At 58.9% G+C, this 20,501-nt stretch overlaps 1 protein-coding gene across 9 annotated transcripts; it reads right to left on the reverse strand.

Moving 5' to 3' along the window:
* Positions 1–219: 219 nt before the first annotated feature.
* On the reverse strand, positions 220–16,446 carry ANKRD13B (ankyrin repeat domain 13B; the record flags this gene model as incomplete). Of its 9 annotated transcripts, none has more annotated exons than XM_081109392.1 (15): positions 220–1,540; positions 2,021–2,097; positions 2,188–2,337; positions 2,434–2,586; positions 2,710–2,867; positions 3,000–3,130; positions 3,359–3,423; positions 4,183–4,264; positions 5,385–5,451; positions 5,529–5,718; positions 5,806–5,949; positions 6,563–6,608; positions 6,695–6,819; positions 6,917–7,052; positions 16,333–16,446. In XM_081109392.1, 15 exons carry the CDS (start codon positions 16,444–16,446, stop codon positions 1,115–1,117), a joined length of 2,064 nt encoding a protein of 687 aa, XP_080965518.1. In that variant the 3' UTR covers positions 220–1,114. The 9 variants fall into 9 exon arrangements, with proteins under 9 accessions (XP_080965518.1, XP_080965520.1, XP_080965519.1 ...); XM_081109394.1 differs by having other exon boundaries at positions 2,174–2,337; XM_081109393.1 differs by having other exon boundaries at positions 220–1,579; positions 2,174–2,337.
* Positions 16,447–20,501: the final 4,055 nt, after the last annotated feature.

Here is a 20,501-nt window from a genome sequence, read left to right on the forward strand (position 1 = left end):
TGCGTGGGCGTGTGTGCGGGCGTGTGTGTGTGTGTGTGTGTGTGTAACGAGCCTCCCAGCCTCTGCAAATGCTACCCCCAGGCTCCCCGAGACCCTGACAATGAGCTCAGGATCCACCAGGCACCCTCTTCCCTCAGAGCCCGCCCTACACGGAGGTTCAGAAGGAACCCCAGGCCGCAGGCGGGCCTTCCTCCCCAGTAAAGGCAGACAGGGAAAGCCTCAGGTTCGAAGCCTCTTTAATTTGTGCCTCAGAATCAGTCTGGTGCCCCTGGCATCAGGGAGGGGGTAAGAGGAACCGTTTCTCTTTGTTCTTTCCTTCCATCCCTTTTGTGTCCCTTCTGAACCTTCCCAGCGGAGCCCGGAAGGCCCCTCAGAGAGAACCTGGGTCAGGGTGTGCCATGGGCCCTGCCCCTGGCAGGGTCTGTGCTTCTCTTGGTGGGTGGGGTGGGCAGGGAGAGCCGGGGGTTAGCACCATTGGATGAAAGGTTTTAGAATCAGCCCCGGGGAGGGGGCAAGTGGGGCGCACAACCAGGGAGGGCTAGCAGCAGCTGGTGGGACGGGGTGGGTGGTGGTGCCTGGGCCTTGGGCAGCCCCTCTGCATCCAGTCTAGTGTAGGGTCTAGAGCTTGCCCCCAGCCCAATATGCCCCCCATGTGCCAGAACAGCATGTGGGAGCCAGGCGAGCCCAGGTGTGGGGGGCCACCTTGGACACCCTCCCTGATCACAAAAAAAATGTCTTGGGGAAGGGGTCTCCAACCTCTGGCTGCCCAAATTGAAGCTGGGACCACCCTGAGACCTGGGAGGGGGTGGGGGCTGGGGGAGCTGGGCACCCCGCTAAGTGCACTTGACGCTGAAATGCTGGAGTGGGGGAGGGGCTGGGCCCTGGACGTGCTGGTTTGCGTCTGGAACAAAGCAGCAACACAGCACTTGGGGAGCTCAGCTGCCCCCAGGGGTGAAGAGCGGAAATGCAAAGGCTTCACAGGCAGTGTCCGGGGGTGGGGTCAGTGAGCAGGAAGTAGGGCCAGCCAGGAGCAGGCTATCAGCCCTGGATGATAGCCTGGTCTCCCGCTCAGGACCGCCTGGCTCTGCCCTTGGACAGAGGAGGGGGCTGAGGGTCAGTTACAGCAAAGCAGGGGGACCGGGCCGAGCCAGCTGCCTCCTGGCCTGGCCATGCTGACCCCCTCCTGGCCTGGTGCCTGGTGCCTCCCTACGCCCCCAAGGCGGTGGCTCTGGTCTCCAGCCACAGCGCCTGTGCCTGGGCCAGGGAACCTCGCTCCGGTGGGGCTCGCGTGGCGTGGCCGAAGGCCGGACGGTGGCACTACTGCTCGGTCAGTGAGAGCCTCAGGATCCGCTCCAGTTCCTCCTCCTCCTGGCGCGCCCGTCGCCGCCGCTCCTCCTGCTCCCGCGCCGACAGCTCCATGGCCAGCCGCAGCTGCTCGTCGTAGCTCCGGAACACGTGGCTGCCAGGGCCCGGGCTGGGCCGAGGGCTGGGCACCGCCGTGGGGGTGGCGGGCTGGTGCTGTGGGGTGGGCGGGTTGCTCCTGTGGGCAAGGACGACACATCCAGGGCTCCGGGCGCAACTGCGGGTGAGCGGGGCGGGAGCCAGCGTGGAGGCCCCAGGACAGCGCAGTCCTGCCGCCTCAGTCCTGCTCACCTCCCTGGCTCCCACCCGGTGTGGCAGATCCCAGTCCCTACAAAGCCCATCCTCCCAGGGGGGCAGCAGCCAGCGCATGTGGGCATCTTCTAGAACCCTGGCCCCGACACCAGGTCTGGTGAGGGTCTGGAGGCCCTGAGGCCTGGCCCCCCACCGGCCACTTTAGGAGTTCTGCTCCCCCACCCCCTGAGCCAGAAAAGGCTATGGTAGAAACCATGCTGATTCCAGTCGGTCCCTGGTGAGGGGACCACAGTTCCTCTGGGCCAGCAGGGCTGTTCAGTGGGCTGTGTCCTGACCCCCTGTGACAGGGTGTTGGGGTGTGTTGTGCGTGGGGGGTGGGCATCTCCCAATCCTGGTGGCCACTGACCTGTCCTGTCGGCGACCCTCGCAGGACATGGGGTGAGTGCCCGGCTTGCTGTTGGTTAGCGCCTCCCAGATGGTGACCTGGAGGGAGAGGGCGGGGCCAGTTGGCTATAGCGGCACCGCAGTCAGGTGGCCCCGTGCGTCCAAGGGGACGAACCTGGTCATACTCACTGCCTGCCTCAAGCAGGCTCTGCTGGATGGCAAACTGCAGAAGGTCGTCGTCATCGTCGTGGGTCGTGGCCTCCCGCTGGCCACCCAGCACGCTGTAGCCCCGTGGGGCCTCGAACAAGGTGGGAGAGATCTCGCATCCACGGCAGGAGGCTGAGGGCAGGCCGAGGTCAGAGTGGCTCCCCAGGAAGGGGAAGAGGGCTCTGGAGAGGGGGCTGGGCGAGCGAGCTCAGAGGGGGCAGGGCTCACTTGTGGAACTGGAGCTACTGACGCTGGAGGAGTCGCTGCCAGGGGAAGGGGTCTCGCTGCTGGGGCTGCCTCGCACCGAAGGCACGGGCTCGTCGCAGCCGTTGAGGTTCCCGAAGGTGATGCGGGCGTTGAGGATGTGGAAGATCGGGATTTCTGAGGGTGAGGAAACCATCAGGTGCCACCACCCACCCCCTCACACCGTAGACCCCCACTCTCCCTCATCTAAACCCCCAGCCCCACAACAGCAGCCACGGGGAAGTGGGAATGGGGGCTCACCAATCTTGACAGGGAAGCCGGGAGGCAGGCGCAGGGTAATGAAGTCCCGGAGCTTGGCGAAAAGCGCATTGCTAACAGCCATGAGGTCGATGATGGGAGCTACCTGCTCACACAGGGACAGGGGATGCTCCTCACAAAGCCACAGCTTGGCCTTGAACCTGGCCCCCCAGGATCCCAAGGGGTGAGGGACATTGTAGGAGTGATGCTCCCAGAACCTTCCGGAGTCCCTGCCCCTGCTCCACGGCCGTCCTGCCCTGCCCACCCCTCCCGAGCACCAGCAGGGGCCTCACTTCTGTGTCTTGGTGGTCAGTTCCATGGGGCGGCCCATGTCACGGTTGCCAAGCTCGAAGTTGGGGTTGAAGTACTCTTCTGCGGTGATGGCAGTGGGGTTGGCTCGGCTCAGAGTCTGGGTGATCAGGGTCTGTACCGCATGGGGAGGGGCCCATGAGCCCTCCGCAGCCTCTGATGCCAGGCCAGCCAGGTGTATGACAGGCCCAGAGCCATCCCCACTGCCACTGTGGGGCTGGCATGGTCTTGGGCACCGTGGAAAAGAGGTCCTCACAGGCACGCTAAGCAGGACACCTTCCAGGCCTTCTCCTGAGCCACATCCATACCTTCCCACCAAGGGGCACCCCTGGCCCACACTCACCCCATTTTGGGGGCCCCCGTGCTGCTCAGCAATTCCCAGGAAGGACTGCAGCGGTGTCTTGCAACCTGTAAGAAATGTGGCATCTTGGAGGACATTGCAGCCCTCAGAAGTAACGGCACCCAAGTCCGAGGCAGGAGGCTGGTTCCTGGGGGCGGGGCAGCTGCTTATCCACACCAACATCCAGGCACCTTCACCTGAAGGGGCTGAGGCGCGGGAGGCGGGGCCAGGGCCACTATTAGTCTAGCTGGCAGAGGACGTAGGCCTCGGGCTCAGGGTAAGCTTCCAGTGTCACTCTCCAAGTTGATGACACTGGACAAAAAGTACCTGCTTTGGTGAACAGTTTTGGAATATACGTGCGCATGTGTATGTTTTCTTTCAGGCACTTCCATGTTCATTTGTTCTCCTGTGAGGTAGGAATTATGTCTCTCTGCTTTAGACACAGTAAGTGATGCCCAGAAAGTCAGGTGTAGTATCAACGGGCACAGAGAATCAGTGCCGGGCCCCTGACTTTCTGCCTAGGCTACGTCTCACTAGGCCAGAAGGACCAGCAGAGAGCAGACATGACCCTTCTCTCCCTTCCCAAACCCAACGCAGACAGTGGTCATCGACCCCTTCCCACTGAGCCCAACCAAATGTTGCCCTGGAAGCATCTTGGCAGCACTCTAGGCAGCCACCACCAGCCATGAGGACGTGGCCCTTGAGTTGAAACCCGTTTGCCTGAATAGACTATCCTGGCTTTTGCAAGGACGTCAGAGGGATGCTGATGGAGGTGTTCACGTGGAAGCTGGTTCCTCACAGCCCCCCGCGTGCGTCTGCCTCATTACCTTTGACCTTGCCCTTGTGCTGTTCTGAAAGATGCTCTGTCCGTGTCCGGGTGATGAGTTCCACATTGGATGCCCCGTATACCTGGGGAAAGATGAAGAAAGGGCTCAAAGACAGCTCTGGTCTCCCTGCTCCTGGCTCCCAAGGGCTTCCTGAACTCTTCCCGCAAGGAAGGGTCTGGGGCAGGAGATAGGGGAGCTGCTTGCTCCCCTCTCCAGGCCCTTGAGCAAGTAAATCTATGACATCATTAATTCATTCTCTTGTTCATTCAGCAAACATTTTGTGAGGAGTCTTCATGTGCTGGGCACTGAGGCGGGCATCAGGGACACCGTGGGGAACAAGCACGGGCAGACATGATCCCTGCCCTCCTGAGGCTCACAGTCAAGTTGGAGAGACAAGAGAATGGACAGTCACAGTGTGATAGGGACATGCCCTGGTGTGGGGAGCACAGGGCTGTGGGGGGAAAAAGGCAGAGACTTTGCTCCAGCCTACAGAGCCCAGGAGGCTCCCAGGAGGAAAATACAAGCCCTGAGGCACCTGCCAGTCCCTCTACTCAGCGGTGGCACCATGTGGCCCTGGCGGGTGCTGTGGGGGTCCCAGAGTGATCGACACAGTCTTCTTAAAGGTATAGGCCTGGCTTTGGGGTTAGGTGGCCAGGGTCTGAACCTCAGCTGTCACTTACAGTTATATGACCTTGTGCAGGTCATTCAACCACCCAAGCCTCCTTTTCCTCCTCATAAAATGGGCCGAGATCCTACTTCATAGAGCTGTTGTGAAGATTACTGAACCGTGGAAGGGGTTCAATAAACATCTGTAAAGTGGGATTCATGGTAGTACTAACCTGAAAGGATTGTTATGAGGATTTAATGAGCACATGTGTGTGTATGTCTGTGTGATATGTACACCTGTATGGGTGTGTGCATGTGTGTGTGTGTGTGTGTGTGTATATATATATATATATATATACACACACACACACACACATATATATAAAATGTCAGAATGGTGCCTTGAGCATGAATATAATAAGTGCTCAATAAGCCCTGACCATTCTCATCAGTTGCCTCATACTCTAGTGCCCTGCCCTCAATGCTGCACGGCTTCTGCACCCCCAAGGCTGAGAGAACGTGTTGAGGAAACCCCGGCCCAGCTCCCTGTAGGCAGGAGTGTGGCGGGGCCTGGCGCCAGGGAGCTATGGCCGCACCTTGGCTTCGTACCCATTCACCACTTCAGTCTTCTCGCTGCGCCAGCCCAGGATGCCCGTCTTGTTCCTGAGGGATCAGAGTGGTCCAGGTGAGGAGGCAGCCCAGCAGGCTGGCTCCCGGCCATCGAGGCCATGCCCACTCACCTCTCAAAGGAGATGTTCTTGGTGTCAAGCTGTGTGGTGACAACAGGCGCAGTGAGCCGGCTCAGCACCTGCTCCTCCGTGGGCTGAGCAGCAGCCAGCAGCAGCTCGCGGTCCTGCCCGGCCAGCGCCAGCGTCTCCGTGTACACTACCCGGCGGTCATGGTCGATCTCCATGACCACGGCACTGGTATCTGCCAGCCAGGGAACAGCATGGAGGTAAGGGGCAGCACGGAGCCGTCTCCAGCCTCCCGACCCTGCCCCACCTCCTGCTGCCTGACCTTGGCCCCTGAAGACGAAGCTGCGGTTCCCTCGCTGCCACGTCATATGGTCGAAGCCCAGGAGTGTGGTGTCTACCCGCAGGTTCTGCCCGCTCTTCCACACTCTGTAGGTGTCACTAGGGCAGATCTTGGACACCAGGGGCACTAGGTGGAAGGGAAGGTCAGAGGTGGCTTCGATTTGCCAGACCCACCCAACTTGGGCCACCTCAGGGCATGGGCGTCAGGTGTGGCCAGGAAAGGATAAGGAACTGATAGGAGATAAACTGCTCCCCCACCCCACCCCCCACACACAACATAAACCACAGCCACTCAGATAGGAGCAATCTGAGGTCGGAGACAGGCATGTGTCAGCTGCCACCCAGTCCCTAATACCCGCCGTCTGTTCATTCATTCACTCCATCTTTCACCCAGTCTTCCCACAAATGTTTATTAAACACCTACTGTGTGCCAGGCACTATTCCAGTCACTGGGGACACAACACTGAACAAGACAGGACCCCTGCCCTCCTGGAGCTTACCTTCAAGCAAGGGGTGACAGGTAACAAACAAATGAGCAAATCATTGCAAAGAGAAGGAAATAATAATAATGGGGTTGAGACAGAGTCTGAGGCAGTGCGTGAAGGCCTGGCTGGTGGCGCTGAGCTGAGAGCCAAGAGATGAGGAGCTACAGTAAGAGCTGTGGGAAGGGCGCGGGAGGCAGGGGAGCAGCAAGTGCAAAAGCCCTGAGGTCCCGAGAGACCCGCATCAGCGCCTCTTACCCCAGCTCGTGAATTCCCACTTCATCTCCACGTAGAAGTCCTGGGCCTGGAGGATGAAAGGAGAGTGGCGAAGTCTGTGCCACAGGCAGGGCTCCAGGGCTCCAGGGGGAAGGCTGAGGGGCTGGCCCTCACCTTGCGTAGCTTCTCCAGGAGCACGGGGATGCCCGCCAGCCGCTTCACCACCCGCTGGTAGTCCCGGTACCGCAGCACCAGCTGTACCAGCTCCAGGTCCCGGGTACTCACCGCTTCCTGAAGCACTGGGGGAGGGGGAGGCACAGCAGTGTCACCGGGCAGGTGAGGACAGGATGCCGGGGAAACCCTGGCTGGGGGGCTGGGGTTGGCAGGGGTGCCCACCTGTCCAGCCACTGCGATTCTCCCTGCCCACGTCTGCACCGTGTGCCAGGAGCACACGGGCACACTCGAGGTGCCCCAGTGTGGTGGCCAGGTGCAGGGGAGTCCGCCCACGGGGATCCAGTTGCTCGATGTCCACCTGGAGGAGGAGTGAAGACGAAGCCCTGGTCACTCCCGAAGCAGCCCCTCTGAACCAGAGCCTCTAAGAAGGCAGCCACCACCTGCCCCCTGCCGCCTGCCTGCGCATCTCATGAGGCAACGGGAGGGTCAGACACAGCTAGCGGGGCCAGGAGAGTGGAGAGGGGCTCGCGGGACAGGACAGGAAGTAACTCAGAGAGGGAGGGCTTCCTCCTTTCCTGTCCACCTAGGTCCCGACTAGGTCTGCTCCTCCACGGCCCAGTGGGTTGCCTACGGAGAGTAAGCCTGGGGCCGACAGGCGGCCTAGAGAGGCTGCTGGCCAAGGAGGGCCGCTGAGACAGGACATGTCCTTGGGGCCCGAGACCAGGAAGGGCCACCAATTTAGATCCGTGACGTTATCACTGAGATTTAGCCAACAGCTGCAGTAATGCATTATAGGAATGAAAGAATACGTTCATGGTACAACTTCAAACCCATGTCCAGGGCCTGTGGGACACTATGTATTATCATTGTCTTAAACATATTTTTAGTGAGTTCAGAGAGGGAGAGGGAGAGAGAGATAGAAACATCAATGACGAGAGAGAATCATTGATTGGCTGCCTCCTCCATGTCCCCTACTTGGGGATTGAGCCCGCAACCCAGAAGGGTATGTGCCCTTGACCAGAATTGAACCCAGGACCCTTGAGTCCACAGGCCAACGCTCTATCCACTGAGCCAAACCGGCTAGGCTGTATTATCATGTTATAAATCCTATTACTGTTTTGTGAATAGCACAATTATACTGCACACACATATAGGTGTACATATCACACAGACATACACACACATGTGCTCATTTAATCCTCATAACAATCCTTTCAGGTTAGTACTACCATTAATCCCACTTTACAGATGTTTATTGAACCCCTTCCATGGTTCAGTAATCTTCACAACAACTCTATGAAGTAGGATCTCGGCCCATTTTATGAGGAGGAAAAGGAGGCTTGGGTGGTTGAATGACCTGCACAAGGTCGCATAACTGTAAGTGACAGCTGAGGTTCAGACCCTGGCCACCTACAAAGCCAGGCCTATACCCTTAAGAAGACTGTGTCGGTCACTCTGGGACCCACAGCACCCACCAGGCCACATGGTGCCACCGCTGAGTGGAGGGACTGGCAGGTGCCTCAGGGCCTGTATTTTCCTCCTGGGAGCCTCCTGGGCTCCGTAGGCTGGTCAGAGTCTCTGTGTTTTGTCCCCACAGCCCTGTGCTCCCCACACCAAGGCATGTCCCTATCACACTGTAACTGTCCATTCTCTTGTCTCTCCAACTTAATTGTCGCAGTGGGTTGAATGGTGGTGCCCCTCCCCCCACAAAATGTCTACATCTTAATCCCCCATAACCTTTGTTTGAATTTGACATTTTTCAGAAAAAGGGTCTTTGCAGATACAGTATTTGTTAAGGATCTCAAGAGGAAGTCAGCCTGGCTTCCCCAGGTGGGCCCTAAGTGCAGTGATGTGCCTTTATAAGACACACAGCGGAACGACGCAGAGAGGAGACGTTCCATGTGAAGACGGGGCAGAGACTGGAGTTATGCAGCCGCCAGCCCAGGGATGCTGCTGAGAGTCACCAGAGCTGGGAGAGGAAGAATTCTCTTCTAGAGTCTTTGGCGGGAGTGGGGTCCTGCTGACACCTTCAGTTTGAATTTTCAACCTCCATAATTATGAGGAAATAAATTTTTTAAAAGATTTTTAAAATTGATTTTTAGAGCGAGAAGAAGGGAGAGAAACACCGATGTGAGAACAAAGCACGCCCCCGACCAGGGATGGAGCCCGCACACTGGGCATGTGCCCCACCAGGAACTGAACCAGCAGCCTTTCGGTGCGTGGGACGATGCCCAACAGAGCCGCACCGGCCAAGGTGAGAATAAATTTTTGTCTCAACACATCCACTTTGTGGTAATTTGTTGTGGAAACTGATACAATGATAAATCCACAGAATCAAAAAATGCAATGAATCCCAAGGAAAATACACCAAAGGGGGGTGGGGGGGGTGAGAGAAAACTACACGAAGGTCCATCAAAATCAAATGCCGAAAACTAGGAAAATCTTAAAGGGAAATAAAAAGGGAAATCTTAAAAGCATTTTGAAAAATGAGACACACTATGTATGGAAGAACAAACACAGGAAACCTTGCCTATTTCGCATGAGAAACCGCGTGAGCTGGAAGACAACAGCATGGACTCTTCAAGGGGCTAGGGGGGAAATGTCCAACTAGAATTCTATATCCTGTAAAGAGTATCCTTTAAAAATAAAGGGGAAATAAAGATTTTTCATAAACAAACAAAAGTTAAGAGAATGTGTCACCAGAAGACGTTCAAGCAATGTTAAAGAAAGTTATCCAGGTGGCAGGGAAATGATACAAGATGGAAACTTACATCTAAGAAATGAAGGCTGCCCCAAATGGTAAATTTGTGACTAAGTACAAGAAGGTCAATAAAATATTTAAAACCCACAAGAATAAAGAGATGTCAGCAGGTGAGAGATTTTAACACATCTCTAGAACATGGACAGTGGCTGGGGCATTACTGACGTGGGAGCCTCAGCGAGCAGCAAGCCGGACCACCTGCTGGCACTCTTGAAAGGCATAGAACAGGCAGGTGTGGGAGTGAGGCTCAGAGGGAAACACAGGGGCTGATTAAAACTCAGGACCCTCGGCCCCCTCTCCAACCTTACAATGAGGGGAGATGCCCCTTTCCCCTGCACAGGACGCCAGGGGGTTATTCTCTGTGGAAACTGAGCCTGAGCTGCACTGGACTCAGGGACACTGGCCTGAGGATGCGGTCATGGAGTGAGCAGTGAGAGCCCAGGCCCATCCCTGCCTCAGGTCCCCACCCACTGGCAGCCAGATGGCCCCATCCCACCCCTAGCAGGAGAACAGGGAAGCTGGAGACACCAAAGACCTCCGGGTACAGACATTTGGGGATCCTGCAGTGAGCAGGCCAGCTTGCCACCCAATCCCCCGACAGTAGCACCCATGCATCATAAGCTCCACAGCCCTATTCTTCTTCTTTTTTTAAAATTGTTTTAAGAGAGAGAGAAACATGGATTTGTTGTTCCACTTATTTATGCATTCGTTGGTTGTTTCTTGTATGTGCCCTGACCGGGGACCGAACCCACAACCTTGGTGTATTGGGACGACGTTCTAACCAACTGCGCTACCAGGCCAGGATGGCCTATTCTCAAATATGCCCCCACAGCCAGGGATGACTGGACATTTGAGGAAAGCTGCCAAAATCAAAGAGACCCAAAATAGGCAAATGGATTTAAAAAAAAAAACCCAGAGGAAACACTGTCAATGCAGGAAACGGAAGAAAGCTTTTTTGGAGGAAAACAGCAATTTACATCCTCAGAGAAATAGGAAAAGATCATTGTACTCAAAAACCAGAACGGGACATCGTGACCTCCCATGACCTCTCTTCTCTCCCTGGCTTTCTTCACGTCAGCCATTCCTGGACAGCTGCACCTGCCCCAGTTCTCCCATCACAGGAAACAGTGCCTCATTCACTCCCTTTCCAGGTTAAAAAACCCCCAAACTCTCTTTATCTCTTCCTTTTCTCTCACCTTTCATATCCAATCCATCGGCAAAACCTGACCGTACAGGCTCCACCTTCAAAACAGGCTCAGGGGCTTCTCAGTGTCATTCCCTCAGGCTGCCATCCTGCCTTAGGCGTCCCCTCTCTCACCTGCTGGCCTCCATGCCTCCTCACTGGTCTCTTCACGCCTCTCCTGACTCCCTCCTTAGGTCCGGTCCCCACATGGCCCATGGAGAGCAGCTACCGCAATCCCTTGAAATGTTCCCCAGGTCCTTTCGCTCAAAACCTGTCCGTGGCTTCCCGTCCAATAGCCCTGGACTTGAACTCGTGTGCTCCCCCCGCCTCTCCTCCGAACTCCACTCCCACACACTGGCCTTCGCTGCAACCATCTTCTCCTGACGCCCAGGGAGCCACTTCACTCCGTCGCTGCTCAAATGTCACCTCCTTAGAAAGGCCTGCGCCGACAGCCCATCTTAAATGACAGGTGCTGTTTGTCTAGCGACTGACCCTTATCTTGCGTTAGTTCTCTTTCCACATTAAATCGCTTGTTTGTTTTTTTCATGGTCTCCCTGACCTAAACTGTAAGCCCCACAAAGGGAGTGTCCCTCTCGCTTCTGCTCAATGCTGGATGCCCAGTTCCAGGCAGCGCCTGGCACATAACTGGCGCTTAATAAATAAATACACAGCAAATAAATGCACAACAAATACACAGATGACAATATATGAGGGCCAGGGAGAGGGGAAGGCAGTAAGTGTAAAACTGATAAACCACGGAATAGTTGTACAAGTATGCTGTTGATAATTATGGAGGTTAAAAAACACAATTCTAGAGTTCAAAATAGTCGCCTCTGGGGAACGAGATGGGAGGTGGGGAGAGGCAGAGTGAGGACCGCGGCTTTTCATTAGAAGCCTTCTATCGACAGTTAAATATTTTAAAACACGGATATGAACTCCTTTGTCAAAAAGAAAGCACTTTAAATTATATTATTTTTATAACCTTGTGTTGGCATTTCTTCATTTTCAAGGATACCAGGAGCCTTAAAAAAGTGTACCTGGCCCCTGTGGCCCTCTGAGCTGTGACTCAGAAATGTGAGTGGCCCTCCTGTGGCCCCTCCACACCAGCTCCCCACAGGGGAAGGTGAGCATGGGTTGGGCTGGGACCCTCAGGGCCCCGCCCTGGATAGGATGCTGAGCCCTGGGGTGGGACGGGGGAGGACCCACAGAGCCTGAGCTGGCTGGGGCAGTCAGGAGGCCTTCCCGTGGGGCTGCAGCTGAGCCATCTCACCAGCCCTGCCCCAGATGCTGCTGCTAACAAGGCCCCAGGGAGCTGGCAGGGCACCCAGCCCAGCCCCAGGGCTCCAGAAGCTGCCTGCCACCTGCCCCCTCAGGTACCTCAGTTCCAGGCTCCAGAGAGCAGCCGGCACTGCCTGCAGGGCAGGGGTGCCCCTCCTCACTCCCACTCCTCAAGAGACCTACCCACACCCTCCTTAGCGTCCCCAGGGCACAGCTGTTTTCCAAGGGCCCTGCATATACCCAACCGACCAAGCCCCAAAGCAGCTCCCCCACCTGCTCAAAGCAGAGCCTACAGTGCAAGTGGCACCTTGCCCTGGCCCCAGGTGGGAGAATTCATTAATATCCTCGGCAAAGCCCTGAAGCTATTTAATTGCTGGAATGAAAAGGTTTCCCCTGAAACCCAACACCCAGCGCTCCCGACCAAGAGAATGGAAACTCTGAAACCCAGCAGGCCTCAGCTGGAGGCAGACGCAGGGGTCTCTCCAGCTTAAGAGCCTGGGCTCCCTGGGAGGTCCCCACTCCTGAGAGGTCCCCCCTCAGGCGCGCACACACACACACACACACACACACACACACACACACACACACGGCACACACACGTGCAGGTACCACAAGGATACACTCTCATACTCCTGCCTCCACGCTCACAGTATGTGTGCACCCAAAGTGTGCAAGCGCATGCGTGCCAGCTGCCCTCTGGCTCTACAGGTGTCTGTCTACTCATGTGTAACACACGTGATGGCTGCCAGCATATTAGCACATGCACACCCCTCACACCCACACGCAGGGTATATTTTCAAACTTGGTTAGCGCTAGCAGAATCCTTTTGTTAGGTGAAATCTTACAAGGACACTCCAAGTGTACAGACTAAGCACAGGTGCTGGAGAAGGGAGACAGGCCCAGCGGGTGAGGCCTTGCCTGCGCAGTCTTTGTCCCTTTTCCCCGGCCCCCTCCCTCCTCCAGCCCCAGGGGGACCGCCGGAGTCCCGTGTGGTCACTGCTTCTCCGTTCTCCCACCGGACCATGAGGTGTAGGGACAGGTATGCCTGAGTCACTCAAGGGGGAGGGAGGCAGGATGCTGCCTCCAGCTGGGTTGAGCAGGTGGGGGTGGCATCTGCTAACTCCCTTCACCCTGCCTCCTCCATCCTGCCCCACGCAGCCCCTCCCCTCAACCCAGACACATTGATTTTTGGTTTCTGGGGTTTGTGGCTCTCTCCCCTGAGCTTCCCAACTCACCAGCTGTGGTGACAGCCGGCCCACACCTGAACTGCTCACTTTGGGGGCTGGGGGGAGGGGTCATAGGTGCTGGTGGACACAATAGGCACCTTGGGTGGGGCAGCCTCGGTCTGAGCATCCAGGGGCCCCACAATCCCATCTCGCCCGCCTCCAGGTCAGAAGGATGAGCTGGGGAAAGCAGGAAGGAAGACCGTGGTGGAGGCAGCCCCAGGAAGAAAGATGTTTCCCTAGAATCACAGTCTGGCCCTCTCCCGAGTGCCTGTTGCCAGGGGAGGAATCCTGCTCCCCTCAGCCCTCCCACAGGGAGCTATACACTCTAGCCTCCCCCTCCCACCCCCCAGGGAACACCAGACACTTGTGACTCCAGAACCAGGGCCATGGCCAGCTGGCTGTGCCAACCTCAGGACTTTGCCAGCCAAGAGGGAACTGGCACACCCCAGCCCCCTCCCAACCTGGCAGGACATATGCAAAGCAGGAAACAGGGCACCCAGCAGCCATGTACTGCTGGGTGCCAGCTAGGGGGTGGTCATGGACCCTTCCCTTCACCAAAAAAACACCCTCTCAGCACCTCCCATCTCCCTACCACTTCCTGCTTCCAGCCCCCAAAAGAGTTGGGGTGGGCACTGAGCAAAGCCCATGAGCCTACCATCCCACCCCCCTCTTCGGGCAGACAGCATTGCCAAGCCTGCCCACAGGAGGGCCTCTGCGGGGCTTTCTTGGAGTGAAGAAGAGGCAGCTATGCCAGGCGACGACCAGGGAAACCCAGATGCTGTGCTAGAGGAATGCCTGGCTGTTTTCTGTGACAGTTTGTGCCAGGAGAACCAGAGGCCAGGGACTTCCAGCTGGAATTCCAGGAGTCTGTGGTGGTCTCATGATGCTGGGTGGCTGCCCCCAGGCCCACCCTCTGCAGGAAATGTTGGGTTGGGCACCTTCAGCTCTCCCTGGGAGCCTGAGGCCCTGGGGACTGAGCAGGCGCATGTGGATGCAAGGGTCATTCTGGGTCAGTCCTGAAGATAAGAAACAGCCAGGGGCCTCTCCCTCCCAGACTGACTGGCACCCCCCTTCTCGGCATGTGCAGAGCCAAGGAGAGGACTGGCCTGATTCCTTTGTGGTTGAACAAGGGTTAACCGCACCAGTGCCCTATTTTCCCCCTGGCCTGGATCAGACCAAGTGGTGTCCATTTCCAGGAGACACTAACTCCCCAGGGCAGGTGGGGGTGGGGCAGTGGGAGAGTGGGGATGGGGTGTGCCTGGTGCCTGGTTTCCGTGGCAGCCTGAGAGGAGGGAAAGAGGAACAGGCACAGCAGCCCCAAACCACCCCACCTGCAGCAGGTCCCAGAGCTCACCACCCCAGCCTCACCCTGGTACCAGGTACCATCGTTAGAGAGGCCATCAGAGAGGCCCTCAGAGAGGCCGGGTGAAAGAGCCTTTTCCCCTGGGGCACTTTGCCTCTCTCCAATCTCTGCATGAAAAAGGCCGCCCACCTCTCCAGCAAAGGATGTGACTGAGGGATTCTGGAGATTCCGCCATCAGCCTCTAGCAACCCTTCAGCCCACCATCCCTCAACCACCCCATGAGGAAGTTCCTCTCCGCTCAGTCCTCAGTCCCTCCAGCTGTAACCTCTGCCGGAGGCTTGACTTCTTTTGTCCTCGGGGGACAGAGGCAGAGGAGAGGTTAGACCTGACGAGACTGGACAGTCTGTCTCAGGGCCCTGCACTCGCACTGCACTTCCCCGTTCACACTCGCATCACCAGCACCGAGGCTCCCTGAGGGCAGGGCTGCTCCCCTTCGCTCCCCAGGACCTCCCACTCGGACCTGGCTTTCCTTTCCAGGCCCCTCTGGCTGAAAACCACTTCCGTGATGATGGGCAAATAGAGGCACGGTCCGAGGAGCAAGTTAGAGCATCCCTGTGTAAGCAGAGGGAGGATGGAAGTGGACACCCCAACCAGCCCAGACACTTGGGGGCTCGGGTCACCCCAACCCTTCCTGGGACTGCTATGCAGAGATGGTGTTTTGCTGGGGGGGGGGGGGGAGCTCGGTGGTAGCCTCGGAGACACACTTTGACCCCACCCTGCTTCGCTGTCTGGTGATGCCCTCCTCCTCCCTTGGGAAGCAGACAGCTGTTCAGACTGAACTCCCTGTGACTCAGGAAGGGACCTTCCAAGGGGGCGACTCCGGAGCAAACCACTCCCAGCCCATGGCCCCCGGACTGCAGCCAAGTCCGCAGGCCTCCCCGGAAGCACCCCCAGGCAGGCGGGCCCAGCTCTGGCTCCTGCTTCCCCACTGTGGAGGGTGACTGCCATGCCAAGAGTGCCTACCTGTGGCCTGGGGGCCGAGGGTGGAGTTGGGAACCACGTGTGACCTGTGCCTGCCTCCCTCCTGAAGAGTGACCAGGAGACCCCAGATTCTTGGAAGCCACAGTCCGGCAAAAGCTGGCTGACCCATCTGTTCTCACCGACTAGCAAGAACCAGGGAGCCTGCTGTGTGTGCAGAACCTCCGATCATTCCTGTGGCCGGTGGCTCAGCTTCCAAAGAATCTAGAAGCCAGGCCCCAGCACCAGGGCAGGAGCGCGCCTTTCAGCACCGGGCAAGGCCCTCGGGGCTTCCCCAGGAGGGTCCCTTTCTCCACGCCCCATTACCAAGCCGCTTCTGGGGTTTGCGGGATCCAGGGCTCTGCCCAGCCCGAGGAAAGACAAGCACTCGCCGTGAGGGCAGAGGGCACTGGGTGGGGCTGGGATGCCGGGAGTGTCACGCAGCCTGTTCTCTGATCCGGATGTATGACCCCCCACCCCCCGCCCCCGGCCTTGCCCACCTCCGCACACTCTCCGGGGAGGTGTCTGAGTGGGGCGGATGCTCCCACCACATGGCTCTCAGACCGAGCCGGCGGCCCCTCCCCGAAGCCCCCCCCCTGCCTCGGCGAAGGAGGAGCACAGAGTCCCCCACCCCGGTCCGAGCAGGTCCGGGACACGTGTGGGGCGCCCGTCCCCGCCGGAGGGGAGCGGGCGAGGGGCTGCACCCACCACTCTCTCCCGGGCAGCGAGCACAGACGCCGCGGCGTGAACAAAGAAGCGCTGCAAACTCGCCGGGGAGGCGGGACAGCACGCGCCGCGCCCCCTCCCCACGCCGGGCGGGCGGGCGTGCCCAGCCGCGGGGTCCCCGCCGCGCCCCGACGGCGCGCTCACCTGGCCCGCGCGGACCTCCTTCTCCAGCTCGCGGTGGCGGTTGTGCCACACCAGGTAGTGCAGCGGGTACTTGCCCTCGGGCCCCTTCCTGGCGGCGGCGGCGGCGGGGATCATCGCCCGCTCCTCATGCCGGGGCCGCGGCGCCCGGCCCGCGAGGAGGGACGGCGCCGGAGCCGGGGCGTGGGGCCGCGGGGCGGGGGGCCGGCGCTGCCTGCTCGCGAGGCTGCGGCTCGGGCATGTGCGAGCGGCGCCGGCGGGCGGAGGCGGCGCGCCGGGCGCGAGGAGAGCGGCGCGGGCCGCGGGCGTCCTCGCGAGGCGGCGGCGGCGGCGGCGGGGGGCGGCGCGGAGAGGCCCCCACCCGCCCGGAGCGGGAGAGGGAGAGGGAGCGGGCTCCCGTGGCGCGGACTCGCGCCTTCTCTCCCACACCCCCGCACACAAAGACGCCGCTGGGCTGAGGGTGCAGGCTCCCGCCGCGGGCGCGGGGGCGCACAGGGCGCGGGGCCCCGGGGACGCCGCCGCCGCCGCCGCCGCCGGGACGCGCGCCCACAGCCCCCGGCTTCCCGCAGCCGCATAGCCCGGCCCTCTGCCGGAGCGGCTGGCGAGGGATGCGGGGATACAGGGGAGAGGGGAGGGGACCTGGGTGCTCCAGGCAAGGCTGGTTATAGCTCGGCCCCGCGGCATGATGGGGCTTGTAGTCCACCTGGTGGAACCGGGGGTGGCGAGTGGCTGGGGGCGTCCCGCACGGTCTCCCCCTCATCCCATGAAGGCGTGGGGAAGGAGGCAGGCCTGGCCGGATCGGAGGCAGCGTCCTGACGCCAGGTGGGCTGGGTCGCAACCCCACCCACGGGCATTTTGCCTTTGGATGGGGAGGGGAGGGATACAGGCCTTGCTTCAGCATTGGGGGCGCGGGAAGGTGTGTCCTTCAGGACTGAGTTTGGATCCCAGTAGAAGGTGAGAAAGGATCCAGATTCCCTGAAGAGTGACTGGTTGGGACTCCCGAAAAGGTAAGGGGCTTTGGTGCCAGGAGTCATTGGAGCAACCAGGGGTCTGGCGCCTGAGTTATTCCATAGGAGTCTTCCCTGCCCTTTTATAAAATTAAACTCCATGTTCCACCCTTGACATTGGAAAGAGAACGTCCAGTCAGACTGCGAGGACAGCCCCCCGCCCCCATACGCTGTCCTCTGCGAGGACCAGAGTGGGGCTGGGCAGAGCGAGCAGCAGGTGGCAGCTCCCCACCTCCACCCCTGTATGGTCCCCTCAGGAGAGAGAGTGACTGATTCCAGAGGCAGTCACCTTCCTAAATAATCCCAGGGCAGAGCGGTCCTGCCAGAAGGGTCCTGCAGGTGCTAAAAGTGGTAAAAGTGGATTTGGCCTCTGAACCCTAGAGGCTTGGTCCAGTCCCTGGAGGGCAGAGGGACTGGGATGTTAGAGACCTGCGTTAGGATTCCTCCTTACCAATGGCCTGACCTTAATTAAGCAAACTGCTGAAATAGTCTGGTTTCTCAGACCTCTCACCTCTAAAATAAGACTGGAAACGACCTCCTGGGGAGAGCTAAAGGGAGTATCTGCCCTGGAAACGGCGCACCCCTCCCGCCAGCAGGCGGACTGAGATAGGGGGCCGGGACCAGGCACGATGCCTTGGTGAGCCCACCTTACTACCCGACGGGAATAAGGAATTCCACACCGGCCCTCCTTAGAACAGCCCAAAAGCGTCCGTGTGGGAGGTGCTAGCGAAAGCTCGCAAACTCTCCGCGCCTCTCTCAAGTGACTTTGTGTGGTCTTCCCTCCTACCTCCTCCACACCCTGCGGTGCCAGGCCCGGAGGGCGGGGAAGGATGAGGGATGAGTGGACGGCCTCGCCCCTTTCTCCAGCCGGGGAGGAGCCAGCTGGTGTCCCTGGCAGCCGGGGACCACTGCCCACCTCTACCGCGAGGGGTCAGCAGAGTGTCGCGGCTGCAGCCTGCGTTGAGGAGGGGGCTAGAGAGGGGGAGGGACCGCTAGGAGTGGCCGGGAGGATGCCTGTACGTTTCCTTATTAAATTCTTCTTAGAACCTTGTGTGTGATTTCTCTTTGACTGTTCTGCCTCCTGAGGTGACGACATGTCCTAAAGGAAATCCTGAAACCCTTGTATCCCTAGCCCCAGGCCCAGGCTGTGGCGGGGCGGGGGGCTTCCGCAACAAAGTTTGGAGAGTGGGTCGGCGCCTGGGCCACTCCCAGGTAGTCCTGGGCCAACCTGGAGATGGGGCCGGGGAACCGGGTGAATCATAAATTTTCCCCCTGAGAAATCTTTGAAGAGGGAGCGCAGCCTGGATTGGGGGGTGAGGTGGGGGGCGCTATCCCGCGGGCATCCGACTCTCTTTTTGCTAAGGCGGCCATCTACACAGACTGAGCCCAGGTCGCTTTTCCTCCAGCCTGCGCGCTCCAGCTGCCACGTGCTCGAGACGCGCCCACATAGCAAAGAAACAAAGACAGCCAACCGACAGGGCTGCCAGCAGCCGCCTCGGCCTCTAATAAATGAAATTCCATAGCCGGGGGGGTCGATCGGTTGAAGGGGTGGCCGTCGGTGGTGGGCTGTGTGCCGGTTTGGGCTGCTAGGCTGCTGCTTTCATTGCCTGGGCTGGGGTCACCAAGCCCACGGACCGACTTCTGGGTGAGGGTGCAGCACTGGACGGCAGGTGGTGTTCCATCCCCCACCTCTAACCCTCGAGGTACCCTCGCTTACAGAAACCCCGCCAGCCAGCCAGCCGCTGACTGTGGGGGGAAAAGGAGGCCTGCAAGATTTTTTTTAAAAGGTGTGATTATAAAAATATCCTGTGGATCGCTATTTCAAACAAACTTGTCGATCTGCGCTGCAGCAAAAGGCGATGGAGGCAGCTCGGCGTGTATTTCGGGTGGTGTGACTCATGAGCTTTACTTTGTCTCCCCCAGGGAAGCAGCCTGTCCACCCACAAGTCTCTGCTGCTCTGGCGCCGCCAGGATAAAATGGACCGACTCTGTATCCCTGCCCAGGGACGCCCCCCACCCCTCACCCCTGGTTACTGAGCAGGATTCCCTGCCGCTTGGGAACGCTCCCTTAATCGTGTCACTACTGACCTGACCCCCGCGCCTGGTCTTGGGCACTCTAGACCCCTCCCCACAAGCAGAATGCTCTGGCCTTTTGCTGCTGCGGGGATGGGGGCTGGATGCACGCGAGGCACACGTGTTTGGGGGAGCATGCTCAGTGCACCGTGGGGTTCACCCACGTGCAGCCTCGCCTCTGCTCCCTGTCCCCCCCCCCAACCCCCACCCCACCATGTCTCCGTGTGAAGTCCAGGAAGAAAGGCTGCCACAAAACTAAGCCCCTGTATGTTATATGCACACGCCCTGGACATACCTACACACCTCTGGTGGCCCAGAAACATTGTGACGCATACACGTCGGATGACAAGTGGATATTACAGCTCACCGGCACAGTGGTCACTCATCAGGGCCTTTAAAAACCGCCCAGATTCTTTCCTCCTTAGAGGCAAGCCCTGAGGAAGGGTAGATGCAGTCTCCACGGCGAGGTTAGGGCGTACCCAGCTGGACCTCTTTGGCATCTGGGCGTCCATGTTGTTGGCGGTGTGCATAGTCAGCAAGTGTGACCGCACACACACCCAGACACACAGACGTGGACACATGGGAGGCCGGGACGCACACCTCACCCCAACCAGAGATAAGCGGGCACCCCAAGCCACAGCCCCTAACACAGTGGTTCTCAACCTTCTGGCCCTTTAAATACAGTTCCTCATGTTCTGACCCAGCCATAAAATTATTTTCGTGGCTATTTCATAACTGTAATGTTGCTACTGTTATGAATCGTAATGTAAATATCTGAGATTCAGGATGGTCTTAGGCGACCCCTGTGAAAGGGTCGTTCGACCGCCAAAGGGGTCGCGACCCACAGGTTGAGAACCGCTGCGACAGGAAGGCGAGCCTAGACCTCCAGCTCCTGACTCGTGTCTCTGATTCCCAGGGGCCACTGTCCTGGGGCCCGAACTCGGGGCCAACCCCCATCTCGCCAGCGAAGGGGATGGGCTGACTCACACCGCCTCGGGGCCAGGCACACGCCCGAGGAGGGGCCTCGGCCGCCGGCGAGATCGCGGCTCCGGCCCGGCGGCGTCTGCGGCCCCTTTAAGCGCCCCCGCCCCT

The sequence above is a fragment of the Myotis nattereri genome (genome assembly GCF_964212035.1).
Source record: "Myotis nattereri genome assembly, chromosome: 16".
Classification (NCBI taxonomy): Eukaryota; Metazoa; Chordata; class Mammalia; order Chiroptera; family Vespertilionidae; genus Myotis; species Myotis nattereri.